Raw genomic sequence first — 17967 nt, 5'->3', positions numbered from 1 at the left:
TGTCCGAACGTTCGCACGCGCTTAACTGACAATGAAATGGAGCTTTGTAATTTCCAGGTCGTATGCACCTATATATAGTGGGCATGGAACAGATACTGACCAAGGACATGTCAAACACAGGCTACTCGTAATTTTGTATAATTTGCAGAGCTGGTCATTGGGGTTATTAGTGCTCAGGTGTTTGGACACTCGCCTAGCTCGGGAACGCATGGGAAACCGGAAGTTGTCTGGATTGGAGATGTTGCAGGAATCGATTACTATGTTCATATCAGTGCCTCAATGTTCAAAATATTTTCATTTAACGATTACTTATTCGATTTTCTTAAATATTATGTCGTATATTTTAGTGTAGCATGTAATAAACATCTTTCGAATAAGGTATTTCGAAATTACTTAAGAAATGGTAGGGCAGTCAAAGAGCACAAGATTTATGCAATATTTGGGATACGGGGAGGTTAGAAATTTATTTATAGTCGTTTTTCTTTAATAATGTACAGGCTTATCTATCTGTTTTGATCGAACTTGTTATAGACAGTATTGCTGAAGAATATAATTGCGAATTTTGAGAATAGCTGGCTCGAATCAATAGTTTTCTGTATAAAAGTAGTACGTTTCAATTGTAACACGTGGCGTCGCTGCTACAGCCCTTCGATAGGTGATTTCTTTCTTGTGGATATCGATTAATCAATAGACCGACATTATTTCAGTAGGTCATCCCTTCAATGCTCGAAATTCCAATAAGTTCATTGATACTTGAGTATCTTACATACTTGTCTCGCGTATGACGCACGATTCGATTTTATAACCAAGTGCATTAGTTTTTCGGACTTAATATTGGTATAATAAGAATTATTGACACAATTCTACTATTGTAACTATTTGATACATTTCTAAGTCGCTTTTATTCGACCGTTTTTGATCTTTCTCATTGGTCAAAGTATAAATATGATCCTACCTCATTACCCTATTAGGCGAATTTATTCTTTAATTTTCATTACGACCCACGATAGTTCAAAGATCATCTTGGACATGATACCAATCTCTAATGAAAAAAATGAGTCATTGGTTAATGTGATATATAACTGATACGAAACTCTGTGGATCATAAAAAAGTAATTGAAATTTGTAGAATAGCATTTGCGAACGAAAAATGCACTAAATGAAGGGGTTATGTTTACGAACATATAAGTATCATATAAATTTCAGTATATTTGATACAAGTGGATTTTTCTTTACAGAAGCGCATTAAAATATTTATTCTGAAAATGTGACAATTCCTAAAAAATCAGAACAATTCATTATTGTTGTTTTTAAAAGCTAAGACATATTACAATGACTTAAAAATAATATAATATGCATAGCACAGTATCTTTTACGATAGCATGGTGAATAACAGATGATTGTAAAATATTTTTAATCGCGCATGTATGAAGTGTAAAGAATTTGAATCAAGGGGTTGCGGAAGTGGCGATCTCTACCGAAGATCAACGAAACGGTTTCGGGCGAGCTATCGATTCTTGCCGAAGATTTCCGGAAATATCCGAGGTCGTGAAAGTGACGTATGTACGTCAGTCAGTGTGGGCCGAACCGCGTATCATCGGCACGGTTCTGAGATTCTTCGAACTCGTTCTCTCGGGAAGGGATCGCTAACGTCGCGACATGCAATCATGAATTTCCTTTAGTAAAGTTGTAGGAGGATTCACGAACAAGGGAAGCGGCGCACTGTCGCGTGTTCTCGTCTAAACTGACGTGAATAGAATTCCTGCCCTCTCTATACGTGTGCGTTAGGTCCCCGATCAATCTTCAAGTTCACGACCCCGCGCTTATTCAGTTAATTAGATTTATTTCGTGATTGAATACACGCTAAATTGATAGCGTTTCGACAATTCTTCTCCCGTGAGGTATGTTATCTTAGGTCACTCCTGTTAGGATCGATCACCGTGACCTAACCTTGAAATGACGGATTTTCACCACCGCCTTCTCGGGAAACTCTGTATCGAAAGTTACGCGCTTTCTTTTTCTTATAGATCCAATCTGGTGGTCACCTACGGGTGAACAGAGATGGCCACCCCTCCAACTCCCGGTAAGTATTTTTTTGTTTTGTTTAAATTCTCTGATAAGAAACTTCACAGCCAAGTTTAAATTGATCTGTCATGTTGACAGTAGCTGAATTGTAGAGAAAGCTGTTAGATGTTAATGGTTTCCGATTTCATGTATTTTAGTGATCAGATAATTAGCAGCCTTACGAAGAAAGTTACTTTCATTCAGAAAAAGTGATTTGTTCAGCATTATTGCAAAGTGAAGGTGAAAATGTTCATTCTTGTAGGTATAGATCACTGGGTGATCCAACCCAGGGAACGTGCAAGGTATAGGGAACAGTTTGATTCCTTGAAACCTATCAATGGAGTTGTCACAGGAGAACAAGCAAAACAGTTTCTGCTTAAGTCTCAACTTCCACCTGTCATCCTGGGACAGATATGGTATTAACATATTGTCACAATACTTTGATATTTATTTTCTCTGTGGGGACTATGTTTATAATGTGTCTATTTGTGTGCAGGGCTTTGTCGGATACAGATGCAGATGGCAAAATGGATATAAATGAATTCAGTATTGCATGTAAACTAATTAACTTAAAGTTACGTGGTTTTGAGATTCCCAAGGTACTACCTCCAGCTTTGGTGCAGAGTTTAAAGTTACTCTCTGCTGGTGAGTATGAAGAAAAGACAATTTAGGATGAAAGTTTCTTTAATGAGGGATAGAAACTTCTATTGTTTGATGTTGATGTATATTTAGGTGACAGTAGTGCGGCAAACTTAACAAATGGAGCTGCCAATGTTTCACAACCAAATAATGTTGCTTCCTTAGTAAATTTAACTGGTCCATCCCCTGTGCCAGTGCAACCCTTGATCGGTGGGATACCCATGGCTGGAGCAGTTCCACGCCCTTTGATAGGTCCTCCATCATCAAATGGGCCGTTACCTGGACATGGAATTAGACCTGCCTCGCCAATGACTTTACCAGGTATTCAAATTCAGATCTTCGTAATTGACTAATTGAAGTGTGCAAATAAATGAGTGACTATTGTGAAAAGAATGAATTTTCATAGGATTCATCTAAACTCTTACACTAATGCTAGGCTTAACTAGATTTTATAACAGTTATAATCGTATCTGAATTGACTGTGAATTCAAATGGTACATTCCATGAGAATTAAATATTTCATTTAGAATTGGATCAAATCCTTCTATCATTGTTCCTATCTCTACTTCAGCTATTCTCATTGCCCTCAGTGGTTACTCCAATTGAAAAACATGTTAACTAACGAGCAGCGTTATTTAGCATTATTTTACTTATGCATCATACTACACAGCATCACGACAAAGTAGACAGAATGTGGCTGCCACTACACATGCCACAACTCACACAGCGTCAAAGCCACCCGCTCGACCTGCACCACCCTCTGTGGGTATGTTACAAGAACTGGATGTTCGTGTACGAATGACTATGTCTGGGTCTCTTTTTATGTTATCTTTTATTTAAAGCTTATTCAAATATCATAAGGATCTCTTGAAATATGATTTATTTAATTGAATGATTTCATCAGTGGTACAATACAATGATATGCTATGATATATGCCTTATTATTTTGAACGCAAAAATTCATTTTTGCATGAGATATTACTGTATCTTAACTAATCATTTTTATTGTATTATACTTCATTTAACTTTACTATAAAGTTATAAATTAATGGTACCTGAAAGAATCTGTAACAATTTATGACAAGTACGACATAATAAGGTTCTTAATATAAATGCATAGGATAAAATGATGTTCCTCTTTGCACAAACACATACCATTATATTTATACTTTCATGCTTTATGTTTGTATGTTCACTTAACGATATGAACTTATTACTGTTATATATGTATGTCTTTATTTAAAAGTATGCATTTTTATATAATCAGTGTCGCAACGGCTTCGTTTACCACACATGTATCAATGCATACATATCTCTATTCTACTCTACTCTACTATTTCTCTTATGTATTCACTTACACATGTACATCATATATACAATAATATGATATTTGTGCTGCGAAAAAAGGAATCGTGCCTTCTACAAGTACTACCACTACTACCACAACTTCCACTACTACTACTCCTAGTGGTGCTCCTCCTCAAAGACCTGCACCACCCACAAACATTGGTATGTTTGAGAGAGCAAAGGAGATTCAGAAAGATAGATATCATCCCCCTATGAATACAATAGAGAAATCCAGCATGTAAATTTGAATACTAGTTTATTATATTTCTAGAAGTAAATCTTAAATCAAAGAAATGATTCCTTTTTGTAGTCTACATCATAAACACTTTTTGTTGAAAAGAATCATTCCAATGCATTACATGTATACATATGTGTAATTATTATAAATTTGTTTTGCATTTTTTTGCAATGCTTCTTAATAAATGTTGCTTGAATTTATGTTAACATTCTTTATATGTTATTATTGTTACTTCTATTTTCAGCCTTATTATTTTTTCAGTCATTTTGTACAGTATTTTGTGAAATATTATGTATAGTGTGTATAAGTAATTATTAATACTGTGCAATTTCAGGAGCAAATTTTTCACCTGTTACCACTGGTCCACCGCCGAAACCAGCACCGCCATCGTTTCCTAATAGTCCTGTTGCAGCTGGAATGTCACCAGTGAAAGTACCACCTGCACCTGTTGCAGCAGTTATTCCTCCAGTTCAACCAATACCATCAATGACCACCTCTGCTATAGGTAAAGCTACATTTTTTCTATTATTTTTTATTTAATTTAATTTGTTATTGTTCAGTTTTAATTCTCTATTCTACAGAGACATTGAAATTGTAGGTCCACTAAGTTGTCAATCATATTTTATTCTTTCGTTACAGATTTACTTGATCTTGAGTTACCAGGTATATTTATTAGGCTAAGAAATGAGTTTTATAGAGAATATAGTGCTATCTTGTACATGCCTTTGCTTATCGCGTAATAAAAATTACATTTTTTAGGGTATTATCCCTGGCTTGAAAATATAATATACATGTTTTATGAAATTGTGTGTTGCTTTATAATATTAATAGATATACCTAACATGAGTAGAAAACTGTATTTTACTTAATTACTTTAAGTAATGACATGATGTAATTTCCTTAATTGGTTTAGTCACGAAGTCACTAACTTCAAACTTATATAATTGCTAATATTATTTTGTTTTACTGTAACTACAAACGATTAACTTTAAACGAATTAAAAGTAATTATACGAACCCTTTTTTAAAAATAGGTATGCCAGCAGTTGCTCCAATTGCACCTTTAAATACAAACCCTACACCAATTGCTGCTTTTGGTATGGGACAAACGATGCCAATGCAACCATTGTGCACGAGTATGGTTGCTCCAATTACAGGCTCTATGATACCATCTGTTGCAGCAATGCCAACTGGTACAAACTATTTCTAATATAAGTTTACTTTCTTATTTACTTTTTTATGATAATTACATATTCTTTCAGGTACTGGTGTTGTATCAGCTCCTCCAGTTGTAGGTTTGCCACTGGTGGCATCAACTACAGCAAGCGGGACATTAGTAAATGGTGTGATCGCTCAAACGCCAGTATCCACAAGTACACCATTAAGCACAACAGCACGTCCACCAAGTATAGACAGAGTTGGTTCTGTCGATTCTCAACATAGTCAGCATTCAGTAGGCTCCCCGCAAATAGAGTGGGCTGTGCCTCACCAAACAAAATTAAAATACACTCAATTATTCAATACTTGGGATCGAACACGAACTGGGTTTCTGTCTGGTCCTCAAGCTCGGAATATTATGGTGCAGTCTCAATTGCCTCAACAAATATTAGCTCAAATATGGGCACTAGCAGATATGGATTCGGATGGTCGTTTAAGTTGCGACGAATTTGTGTTGGCGATGCATTTATGTGACTTAGCTAAGGCTGGTGAAAAGATACCGACTGTTCTTCCAATAGAACTTATCCCACCTGCGTTCAGACGCCAACGACAAAGTAGTTTAACGCTGTCACAAGGTGGAACAGAGAACGTAGATCCATCAGCTGGCATGCCACAAACGTCCTTCGAAGATAAACGTAAAGAAAACTTTGAGAAAGGTCAAGCTGAGCTGGAACGTAGACGTAAAGCTCTGTTAGAAATTCAGCGAAAGGAGCAAGAAGAACGCGAACGAAAAGAGAGAGAGGAGGCGGAGAAACAAGAAAAAATTAGGAAAGTAAATACTCATTGCATCAAAGTTTATATTGTATATTAATGAATAATTTTTTATACAGGTTGGAACAAGAGAGACGCAGGCAAGCAGAAATTGAGAAACAAATGCAAAGGCAAAAGGAGATCGAACAAGAGAAAGAAGAACAGCGGAAACGGGCTCAAGAACAGAGGGAAGCAGCGCGAAAGTAAGCTAAATTTTCCATGAAAATTTAACATTATTAATGATAAAATATTAAAAGTTCATTTATATTATAGAGAAATGGAGAGACAGCGGCAATTAGAATGGGAAAAACAAAAATCGCAGGAACTTCAAGCTCAGAGACAAAAGGAACAAGACGTTTTACTTAAATTGAAAGCTAAAAATCAAACTTTGACTATTGAACTTGGAACACTCGTAAGTATCACAAGAATTAATTATGAGACAACTAAATTTTTCTTAATTTCTTTATGTAATTTATACAGAACGACAAAGTAAAGGAGTTGTCGCAAAAAATCTGTGACACTCGAGTGGGCGTTTCTGGCGTGAAAACGACAATTGATGGTATGCGATCGACGCGCGATTCGCAGCTGCAAGAGATGGCAGCCTTGAAGAACAAACTCCGAGAACAGAACCAAAGATTACTAGCTTTGAGCCAAGAGAAGGCTCGTATCGAAGCGAAGAACAAGATGAATTCTGCCATGGAATCTGCGGGACAAGAAGCTATTAAAATGGCTTTCGACAATAAACAAATTACTCTTAAACAGATGAGGGATAAAATTGCTGATTTGCAGCAGCAGGTACGTACAAGCGTATTAATATAAATTTTCTTTAGGGTTTAAAAAAACTGTAATTTTACATTATGATCTCTAAATTGGTAGATCGAAGCTAAAATGGCTGATATAGAAAACAACAATGGCCAGCTGCAAGATATCAAAACTCAGATGCAGGATTTAGTGGCTGACTGTAAAAATCTATACGTCTCGTTCGAGGATAAGAAATTGAAAGTCCTAGAACTGAGAGCAAGCGGTGGTACTGCTGTTGCTACTGATTACACATCCGCATGGGGTGATAGCGCGTGGAATGATACCACAGCGACGGCTAACGATAACGCTTGGCCCGTCAGTGACACTACTGTTGCTGCAACAGTAGAAGAAACTACTCCAGGTGTTATGAAATACAGAGCTCTGTACGAATTCGTTGCCAGAAATCAAGACGAGATATCATTTCAACCTGGCGATATTATTCTGGTAATTTGGTTTTGAACGTGTACATGAATCTAAAATACAGGGTGATCCTCTCGTTAGGAGACTCAAACCGCAGCAGGACTCTATTGATTGTAACCTAAGAGGTCCACAGTGTTCTTATGCATTTTTTAACTGAAAATTAACAGATCTTATTTACACACGGTGTTCTCACTGCAATGTTTTTGTGATGGCACTGTCTTTGTGTCTCCAAGCGAGACGATCACCCTGTATTAATATCAGGAACTAAATGGAACTTCATGCTTTAAATAGGTACCACCTGTTCAAAACGCAGAGCCAGGGTGGATGGCTGGAGAAATTCGAGGCCATACTGGTTGGTTCCCCGAGTCTTATGTAGAGCCTGTGGATGCTGTAAGCGGAAGCGATAATGCTTTCGTACAACAGGATAGTGTCGAAAAGAGAACATTAGAGTTAGTCGATTAAATTCAATGTTCACTTTATTATTGCAAACTTGTTGTTACATGTACCTACTCATATGTTACATGTACCTACTTGCAGAGGAATCGCTGAAGTTCCTGAAAATGTGTCTGATGCTGGTTCATTGGGTGGTGAACCTCCTGTTGTCGAGCCAGTCATACCTACCCTTGGACTGGGTGTAGCATGTGATGTGCAAGTAACAGCGTTGTTCCAGTACCATCCTACGACAGAACAGCATCTTACTTTTGAGAAGGGAGATATTATTAAAGTTATTGAACAGCAAGTTAGTAGTTCAAATACTAATTCATAAAATAGTATTGCAAGAGTAACACTGACCCGTACTCTGTAAACGTTTCTTCGGTTCCCTCATTTCCCTCATTACGAAGAGAACTAAAGGTTCGATAGTGATTTGTTCAGGAAATACGCGATCTTTTAAAAAATTCCAGGCCAAAAATGAGCCCTGTTTATAGAGTAAGGGTTAAATAGCAATACTGATTTTGCATTGAATTACACACGTAATTATACGATTCTATTACCTATTTAATCAGGGCGATTGGTGGTATGGTACATCTAGCATTGAAACCAGTGGTTGGTTCCCTAAATCATACGTGAAAGAAATCACTGCTAATCAAGTTGGAGTAGTTGAGGGTCTCAATGAGTATTACATGGCTTTGTATCCATATGTTTCTACTGAAGCTGGAGATTTAACTTTCAATCAAGGAGAAGTTATACTTGTCATTAAAAAGGAGGGTGATTGGTGGACAGGCACCATAGGAGACAGAAGTGGAATCTTCCCTGCTAATTATGTAGAGAAGTGTGATCCTCCAGAACAGGTAATTATTTTAATTTTCGAATAAATAGAAATTTCTGTAAAGCTTGAAGTTTGTGAGTTTCATTTTAATGTGTGTGCTAACATCATACATAATATCAATCAGGATGCCCCTGTACCTACTAACGTCTCAGAAACAATTACGACAACTACGACAACTGCAGACACAACGACGAGTAATCATGAAACGAGTACTTCAGTCGCTCAAACAGCATTGGTTTGTAATATTTTATTTGTAATATTCCCTCTTTGTAGTTACTTAAAAAGTATTCATTGTTTTGTATTGTAAAAAATTATGTGCTATAAAATAATTAACACATTTGACTTTGTAAGCATAATAATAATTAGACTGTAAAATATGCAGTAAGCTAGATACGCACATATCCATGTTTAGCAAACAGAAAAAACTGCTGAACAGCTTGAAGATGAAAGAGCAGCTGCAGAAGACCGAGCAGAGTTGCCAGATTTTGCAGCGATGGCTGCACAACAGGTAATTAATTCGCTTGTCCCGTGTATATGCAATCTCAGAGTATATGGTATAATATTCATTATTCAATCAAATTTATATATTCCCTTGTTCCCGTTGCTGGCATCCTGTTATTGCAGTATGTTAAGGTACTTCACCTTTTAGAAAAATATATTTGTCAATTAGTTATTAAGTTTCTTCGTAATATTTCGTATTGTATAGCTTTGTAAAAAGCAATTTTACTTAACGACATGTTGTTTTATGAATATAATAATTACATAATATATTTCGATCTACAGCGAGGAAGGAAACCTGAAATTGTACAAGTTATCGCTCCGTATCAAGCAACAAGTGCTGAGCAATTAGACTTACAAAGGGGACAATTAATAATGATACGTAAAAAGACAGATAGTGGTTGGTGGGAAGGAGAATTACAGGTACAAAGTTTTCCTCTGAATTTCATCTTTATAGCAGTGTAAAATTTATTGTGGTAGTTATTAAATCATACATGATTTTATAGGCACGTGGTAAGAAGAGGCAGATCGGTTGGTTCCCAGCATCTTATGTGAAACCCTTAACTAGTAGTAGCAACCGAAGTACACCTGTTTCCCATGGATATCAAGATTCCCCAACAGATCCAAATGTTGGTAAGTGATATTTAATTCTCTAATTATTCTATGTCTATTGAATATCGTAAAATCCAAGAAACTAATTTATTTTATTGATATAGAGCGCGTTATGGCACTGTACCCATATCAGGCACAAAATGAAGACGAATTGAGTTTCGAGAAAGGTGATGTTATAATTGTGCTTGCAAAAGACGAAGCAGCATGGTGGAAAGGCGAATTAAATGGAATGACTGGCGTATTTCCCAGTAATTACGTATCCCCAATGTGTAAGTATTTTCTTCTCTTTTATAGTCTTATATTTAACTTCCAGAATTTCACAAATAACTTGTTTTTAGAGAATATACATATTTTAACAAATTATCCATCATAAGTGTTTACTGAACATAATTTGAAATCATTCATATAGAAAAGTAGTGCTTTAGAAATTGTATAAAATTACAAAATGCTATTACTATAATATATTTCAATCTTTGATACACGGATAGACGGACGACCGTCAGGTTTTATTTGCAATTTATAATATAATAGAGTGAAATATTAGAATTTTTCTAGAATATGATTTACAATTTTTTTGCGACGGTCGTTTAGTAGGACCAAAAAAAAAAACATCAATCTTCTAAACACTATGAAAAATAATTTTCAATAAACTGTATTTGTATATTTTATATTTGCTTACACAATTATCATATTAATCTATATTAGTAAATAGTTATTTTTAGATTTATTGTTATCATAAACGTATTAGTCATATTTGCAATATATTCGTGATCATTTATGGAATTTATTTAAAATTAGCCATAGGTTACAGGCATAAGTAGGAGTGTTAATATCAGACACATTAATATAGACTGTTGATATCTATTACGTCAAGCGGGCTCTACACGATGAGACATGCCTCGAGGCACGCCTCGCGACAAGCGATAGGACCAGGCCACATCGAATCATTCCGACTCTTTTATTGAATCATCGAAGGGGCAAAGAGATTCGAAATAATTCCATGTGACTTCAAACCCATCGATTGTCACGAGGCATGCCACGAGGCAAGTCTCATTATGTAGAGCCCACTTTAGATATAAAGGTACATTAGTACTATCTTAATTGGTGACAGTTATGTAAAAAGCAGAACGTCTTTTGAAATGAATCGATTAGCTCCAATGGGTGTTGCGTGTGCTTTCTGCTCTGATATGACTGCATTCAAATCAGCACTTTGGCTTGGAAAGCGGTACATCTCTTAATATACAGTAATCGTTACTTGATTTCTGAACTATTTATAACTGGTAGTTTGTTGGGTAAAATACTAGAGAAGAATACTTTCTCTGTCATATAGCCTGCCTGTCTGCCTGCATGCCTGCCTGTCCGTCCGTCTGTCCGTTTGAGGTAGCTGCTTCGTTCTAGTTTGAAATTTTATTGCACACATTTTAAGAAAAATATACATTAATTCATATCTTTAATGTTTCATAATCAAACATATTGTGTAGTATATTATCATGTGGATTATTTATACTTACATTAGTCATTCATATCTTAAAGTATTCTACTATTAGCATTATAGGAAAATCATGTACTTCGTAATGAAACTTAAGTAGTGTATTATTTTATTGATTAATACAGCCTTAATTGGCTTTCCCTATTATAGTTGTTTACCTGTTTGTTTATGAAGTCGTTACACAGAGCAATATATTATAATCTTAAGATTATTATTACAGAATGAAATAGCTACTTCAAGCAATTTAAACATCTATTATTCGATACAATGTCTGGAATCAATGAACCCTTTTTACTAATTGTTATCTTTCGCCTCTGCTTAACATGCAGCATAAAGGATAGCAGAGCAGCACCGCAGCATTGCAGGCTAAAATAAAATCATCTGATGTGCAATAAGAATGATAGCAGACTCTCTCGCCACGACGTGTTACAACGAACAAGTCTCATCGGTGGAGACACAGTGAGCATAGAAATGAGAAAAATATTAAAGAGAAAGAAAGACTCAGGGCTGGTTCTTCGTTTCTATATCACTCTGAATAACGCAAGCCTTTCTTTTCTGGTACGGGGTTCTACTCGTTACCTTGTTCTCATTGTCATTGAAATTGTTACCATGCGTCTTATCGACCATTACCCTTCATGCTATTGAATCTTCATGTATGGTTTCGACGCGAATATTATTGCGCAGTATTTATAAACATATGCGTGCAGAAGGACGCTAAATATTTAATAACAAATTATATCGTAAGTATTGTTACGACCACCTGACATGTGCACCAAATTCTACCTCAACTCTCTATTTTAATCCAAGATAGAACTTAAAAGTTGATAAATATGATTTCATTGTCCATTTAGAATAATACCTAGCATCTCCAATGTTTAGTGTGTTGATCAAGTGTAATATTATTTAAGACACTATTTGTAAAAAGGTGAAATGCATTTTTTATTTGTACTACCACTTTCAGCCCGACACTTTGTTTCACGCTTATAACATTGATGAAAACGGCACTTATATAAAAATGATTATGCTTAATAATGTACCTATAATAGTATTAAAGCTAGGAGCAAAGACAATAAATATTGACTCAGCTATCTGTGAAACATGCATGTATATCTATATATTTAAAAAGCATTTGAGCAGCTTTCTATGTAAATAAAAACACGAACAAACAAAATTTGCAATAAAAATGTATTGTTCATAAAAGTAATTAATATCGGGCTTAAAGTGTTAGGCTATAATAAAAAGCAAGTAAGCAGGCTGTTAATAATAATTCTAAATTTTCCTAATTAGTGTTCTTAGAAGAAAGTCTAGCGTTAAATGTTTTAATTGCTGCTTTTGTTTTTTTTTTTTTTTTATAAGCACTTTAGCATACCATTTGGTGCGCAATACAGATGGTTTGTACAGTTTTCATACTGCGCCAAGGCCTAGTGCAAAAATTTCACGGCAAAAATATGAGCAAGTGAACATCATTTTTCTGCTTGCCTCTAATGTAAAGGGAGAAGGAGTTGTTCGATTACTAACTGAATGTCCCATTTAAATTTTTACTTCACTGTGCAAACAAATGCAGAGTTTATTATAATGCATCAAGGAAAAATATTAATCTTGTTTCGAAATTCGAGTGGTTTTATAATGGTTTATATTTTTATTTAGATTAAAAATTTTATTATACCTTCGTGAAGAGGATAACAAGTGCTCTCTTTTAAATTCATTATGTTTAACCAAGTCTATTGTTCCTATTTATTTATTGTATGTATAGTTATTTGTTTTTTATTAATCATATAGTAATATATGATAAAAGATGATGTGCTCCTTCTTCACAGCCTTTTATTATAGAGCCTAAATCATCACTAAAAATATCAGTAATAACAATCATAAAGTTATAGATAAATATTATTACCACTGGTGGGAATGATTTGTTAAGTAATGTTATATTATAATAAACCAGTTATTCCATCAATTTATATACATATATATACATATATATAGAAATAGGATACTTAAACATTATCCAAGTGTGTTGTGTTTAATAGCTGACTCCCTTTTCATTTTGTTATTTATATTTATTACTGTAACAATTTTATGAATCTCAATGGAGATACTTAAATACTGTGTTATTGTTTAACCGATTACCTTTAAAGTAATTTACTATTTTTGTTAAAGTAATTTTTTCTGAATACTCAGTTTTTATAGTCGTTGAACGTTTTGATAAAAATGTTGCATGGTATGAAATATTTATTTGAATGGATTAAGGAATTATGAAAATATCAGGAACTTGATGGAATAACTAGTTTTAAATAACTACAAAAAACGAAGCGCACACTAGACCAACATATTTATATACTTGTCGGTCCTTTTACACGTTCTATACTCTTTGCTAGAAAAGTGTATAAATATGTTTGGTCTTGGAATGAAATATTGTGTGCTTAATATTAAAATATTCTAGATGCGCCCATAATCTTGTAATCTTTATCTAAACATGTTGATAATGTGTAAAGCAAGTTATGCAACTGGTTATTCTTAGATGAAATACTTGTGTAGTGCTACATCCTTATAAGATTGTTACTATTTGCAGAATATCCATAATGTTTGTTTGTTGTAACGTCGAATCTCATTATGAATCTCAACTGTATGTGGTGTACTTTTTGAGTAAAGGACACTGTACGGGTGTGAACAAAGTCAGATCGTTGTGTATTTATTACAGATTTCTGTTCACACTTCATGTCTTCTCTAAATCTTTTCACATGCATATACACGCCGTTCGTATACATATGTACACATATCCATATACATATACAGACGTGTTCGCAAAACTGCTGATTAAAATAAAGTATCTGTCTGTTGTAAAGAATATCGTGTATGAAAATTTTGTATTATTTAGTACAACCCAGCAACAAGTATAAGTATTTACAATATCATTTTAAAAAGTATTCTTATGTTTTATCCTGTTTCACAAACAAAATAAAAAAAAACTGGTTACATAAATTTTATGTGTAGCTAATGAGATGACAGCTGACCTAATGATTGGATTGGATTCAATGGAGAAAAAACGACAAGAGTACATCAAAGAACTTATTACGACTGAGCAAGCATACATAGAAGATATGAGACTCGTTCATGAGGTATTTACAATTTTTACAATATAATTTTTCGTAGTATACACTTCAATTTGTATTTTAATAACAATAGAATGAAAATCTTCTTACAGGTTTTTGAGAAGCCTCTTCTTGAAAGTTTAGTTTTAACTGTAGACGAGGTAGACAAAATTTTTGTTAATTGGAGAGATATTATTGCTTGCAACGATAACTTTCTAAGGTAACTGTTTTATACAACATGATTTTATAGTATTATTGATATTTTTCAGAAGTGATCATTTAATTGATATTTTTTAGGACCTTACGAATACGACGAGATAATAGTGAAGGGGGAATTGTGAGAATGATTGGAGATATTTTATGCGAAAACGTAAGCTATTATGTTTTTTATATTATAATGCTATGCATATATTTTTTACATGATTTATTTTATATATTTTAGATACCTAGGATGTCAGCATACATTAGATTCTGCAGTTGTCAAATATCTGCTGCTGTTTATCTTCAACGATTGACTGAGACTGTACCAGAATTTGTCAAAGTTGCTCAAGCATGCCAGCAAGACCCACGCACAAAAGGAATGCCTTTAAGTTCATTTTTAATCAAACCAATGCAAAGGATAACGAAATATCCTCTTATTATTGGCAAGGTATATTTCTATTATTGTTAATTCTTTTATGTTTTATGTTGCGTGCATCTATCATAATAATTTTAGATTTTAGAACACACTCCAGTTGATCATCCTGACAGACAGTATCTTCAAGAGGCATTGGCTAAAGCAGAAGAATTTTGTACACAGGTAATTTTATAACATGGAGATGCTCTGTAAAACGTGAATCTTATACGATAAATATGTTACTTACTTTAAACATAGGTAAATGAAGGAGTTAGGGAGAAAGAAAACAGTGATCGATTAGAATGGTTGCAAACCCATGTAGCTTGTGATGGTCTCGAGGAACAACTTATTTTTAATTCTTTAACGAATTCTTTAGGGCCAAGAAAGCTTCTTCACTTCGGTATACTCCATAAGGTATTTTAAAGCAAAAAGAATATATTTTTAAATTATTAAATCTATGTTTGACTTTTACACGATTTCTGTATGTACCCCTAGGCAAAAAGTGGCAAGGAACTTGTTGGTTTTCTCACAAACGATTTTCTATTATTTGCTCAACCACTACTCACGAAAAAATTTTTACTCAGCGGACAGCAATTTTCATTCGAGCGGAACGAACATCAAAAGTTTAAGATGTATAGAAAGGTACATAGCAATCATTTGATGCATAAGTAACAATACAAATATACTAATTGAAATGTTCCTACTTTACAGCCAATATTTTTAAACGAATTATCTCTATTAGGAGATTCCGATACAAATGGAAACATTAATTCTAATTGGGGTGAGAATACAGAGAATTCGACAAAAATCCTACGATTGAGGGATCTAAAGAAGCCAATAATATTACTGGCACCTTCTCCAAGTGAATGTTCTCTATGGGTCAGAAGAATCACAGAAGCAAGAAGAAAGTTCTTGGAAAACGAGAAGACTCGTTTACAAAGACAGAAATCGAGTGAGTTTCAGTGCACTCTTTGCTCAATTATGATTTACTTGATAAATTTTGACCTCCTATTGTTATCAACTACGAGAATATGATTATGTTTTATTTGTCTGTAATTAATAGACTGCGGATGAAATTTTAATATGTATATAGTATGCAAAAATGCACATAATATCGAAAGTTAGATACACTTTATAATATTTGAAGGTCGAAACTAATTCTTAATTAAATTCCACTTGTCTAGTTGTGTTCATGAAGATAGGAATTTGCATAAATATCCGCAGTCTAGTAATGAATTACAGTAAATATTTTCCCATAATAATACGTAATATGTGTGAGTAAACAGAGCAGGCGCAGTTCGGAGCGTGCGGCAGAATACTTGTTACAGTGCTTGAAGGTTTCAATTTAAAGACATTACCTGGTAAGCGAGGTGCTAGCTTTCTTCTTCGTGCATGCGCTTTTTGCTTGCTTATGGTGCTTGCTTAATGGTTGCTTGGTATCTTCTATTCTTTTCTGTACATACAAGAATATACTAAGAAGATGCAGGAAATCACCAATAAGGAGCAACAAAATATGGAGGAACGCTGTTCTTACAATTTCATCATCTAATTGCATGAGCATTTCACTAACAAAATTCTGGCATGATTATAGTTCGCAGAAGGCGTCCTGAGGGTAGACTTCGGTTAGTAGTAGTGGAAGCTGAAGATCTTATTATACCTAAGAAAGGTAAAATTTTCTGCTTGCATGTACTTTTTATCGAACTGAAACGTTTAAAGAATGACCAAGACACGCAACATACAGAACACTCTTCTATCATAGATTATAGTTAAATTGTAGATGATGGTAGCGTATAGTAACATTAACACTGCACACTGGCTTTAAATTTAACAACATTTCAGCGATTTCTTGCAATTGCAATTACTTATGCACTCATTAATAATAAGTATAATGAAGCTATTACTACGTAGTAATACTAGTTTTACTTTTAATGCATGGTACTATGTAATAACAAAAATAAATAAAGAGAATAATCATTATAGGCAAGTGCAATACATTTTGTAAAGTTAGCATGGGTTCGCAAGAAGAGAGAACAGGTGTTGTGTCAGGTACAGACTGTCCTTTGTGGGATGCATCGATGCAGTTTCAAGTGAAGGACTTACTCGAAGACACTCTATGTATTACAGTGTTCGATAAAGGCTATTATAGTCCTGATGGTAAACTTATATTTATAATTTTACTATGAGAGTATCTGTGATAATTGCTTGATTGAAATCGGTGAAAATTTTACTTTTCAATTTCATTGAATTTTTTCTGTAGAATTTCTTGGCCGAGCAGAAATAAGAGTGGCTGATATAATGAGGGATAGTAGAGATTCGTGTGGACCAATCCAGAAACGTATTCAGTTACACGAAGTTGAAAAAGGCACCGTCGTGTTGAAATTGGACCTGCGACTGTTTGGTAACAGATAAAAACATGTATCGTTTACAGGTAAATAGCTACAACCATTACTGCCAATAAGACTTCCATTACTATTAATACAATATTATGTACAAGAAGTTAAGCTCGCTTGCCTTAAAATATTTAAGTAACTTTAGTAATCAAGCAGAACAGTAAAGACACAATTTTTTATACAAAAATATTTATTATATTTTGTTAGAATTTATAATAAGTATTATTTAATATATTTTTTTATTGTATGGGTCTGGTATCTAATGCAATTTTGGGAGTCAATTTATAAGAAAAAGTACTTTCGTCATTTTCCATAATTTACATATCAAGATTTAAGGAATTCCAATAATCATTAGTCTTCTGTAGAAGTAGTTATTTAAATTCTTGTCATACAGTATTATATAACAAACGAGCGAAAGTTTCAGGTGATATAGATATAAAAATGCGATATTTGTTATCTCAAAGATACATATATTGTTATAATGACATTCGTAGTATGTAATGTAAGAATCTTATTTTTTATATCGAATA

At 34.1% G+C, this 17967-nt stretch overlaps 1 protein-coding gene across 2 annotated transcripts; it reads left to right on the top strand.

Annotated features, from left to right (window-relative positions):
- Window positions 1-1594: 1594 nt before the first annotated feature.
- Dap160 (dynamin associated protein 160) lies at window positions 1595-17877 on the top strand. Of its 2 annotated transcripts, XM_076390058.1 has the most exons (33): window positions 1595-1901; window positions 2028-2083; window positions 2327-2480; window positions 2561-2709; window positions 2797-3024; window positions 3374-3469; window positions 4623-4793; window positions 4928-4951; window positions 5322-5480; window positions 5550-6274; window positions 6337-6458; window positions 6529-6667; window positions 6736-7050; window positions 7132-7500; window positions 7768-7925; window positions 8014-8215; window positions 8481-8765; window positions 8868-8978; window positions 9156-9251; window positions 9527-9664; window positions 9748-9874; window positions 9958-10122; window positions 14334-14458; window positions 14545-14651; window positions 14729-14801; window positions 14874-15080; window positions 15147-15230; window positions 15306-15461; window positions 15543-15689; window positions 15759-15999; window positions 16334-16408; window positions 17028-17201; window positions 17305-17877. In XM_076390058.1, exons 2-33 carry the CDS (start codon window positions 2062-2064, stop codon window positions 17454-17456), a joined length of 5496 nt encoding a protein of 1831 aa, XP_076246173.1. In that variant the 5' UTR covers window positions 1595-1901; window positions 2028-2061; the 3' UTR covers window positions 17457-17877. The 2 variants fall into 2 exon arrangements, with proteins under 2 accessions (XP_076246173.1, XP_076246231.1); XM_076390116.1 differs by lacking the exon at window positions 4928-4951.
- Window positions 17878-17967: the final 90 nt, after the last annotated feature.

Source organism: Calliopsis andreniformis, chromosome 1 (genome assembly GCF_051401765.1).
Source record: "Calliopsis andreniformis isolate RMS-2024a chromosome 1, iyCalAndr_principal, whole genome shotgun sequence".
Taxonomy (NCBI): Eukaryota; Metazoa; Arthropoda; class Insecta; order Hymenoptera; family Andrenidae; genus Calliopsis; species Calliopsis andreniformis.
Note: the sequence above shows the minus strand (reverse complement) of the source record. Positions and strands in the feature narration are given on the sequence as shown.

Coding starts and splice junctions, on each gene's coding strand:
- Dap160 (XM_076390058.1), top strand. CDS start 2,062: ATGGCCACCCCTCCAACTCCCG. Junction 4,794..4,927: donor AATGACCACCTCTGCTATAG/GTAAAGCTACAT, acceptor CTTTCGTTACAG/ATTTACTTGATCTTGAGTTA. Junction 15,231..15,305: donor CAGAAGAATTTTGTACACAG/GTAATTTTATAA, acceptor CTTTAAACATAG/GTAAATGAAGGAGTTAGGGA.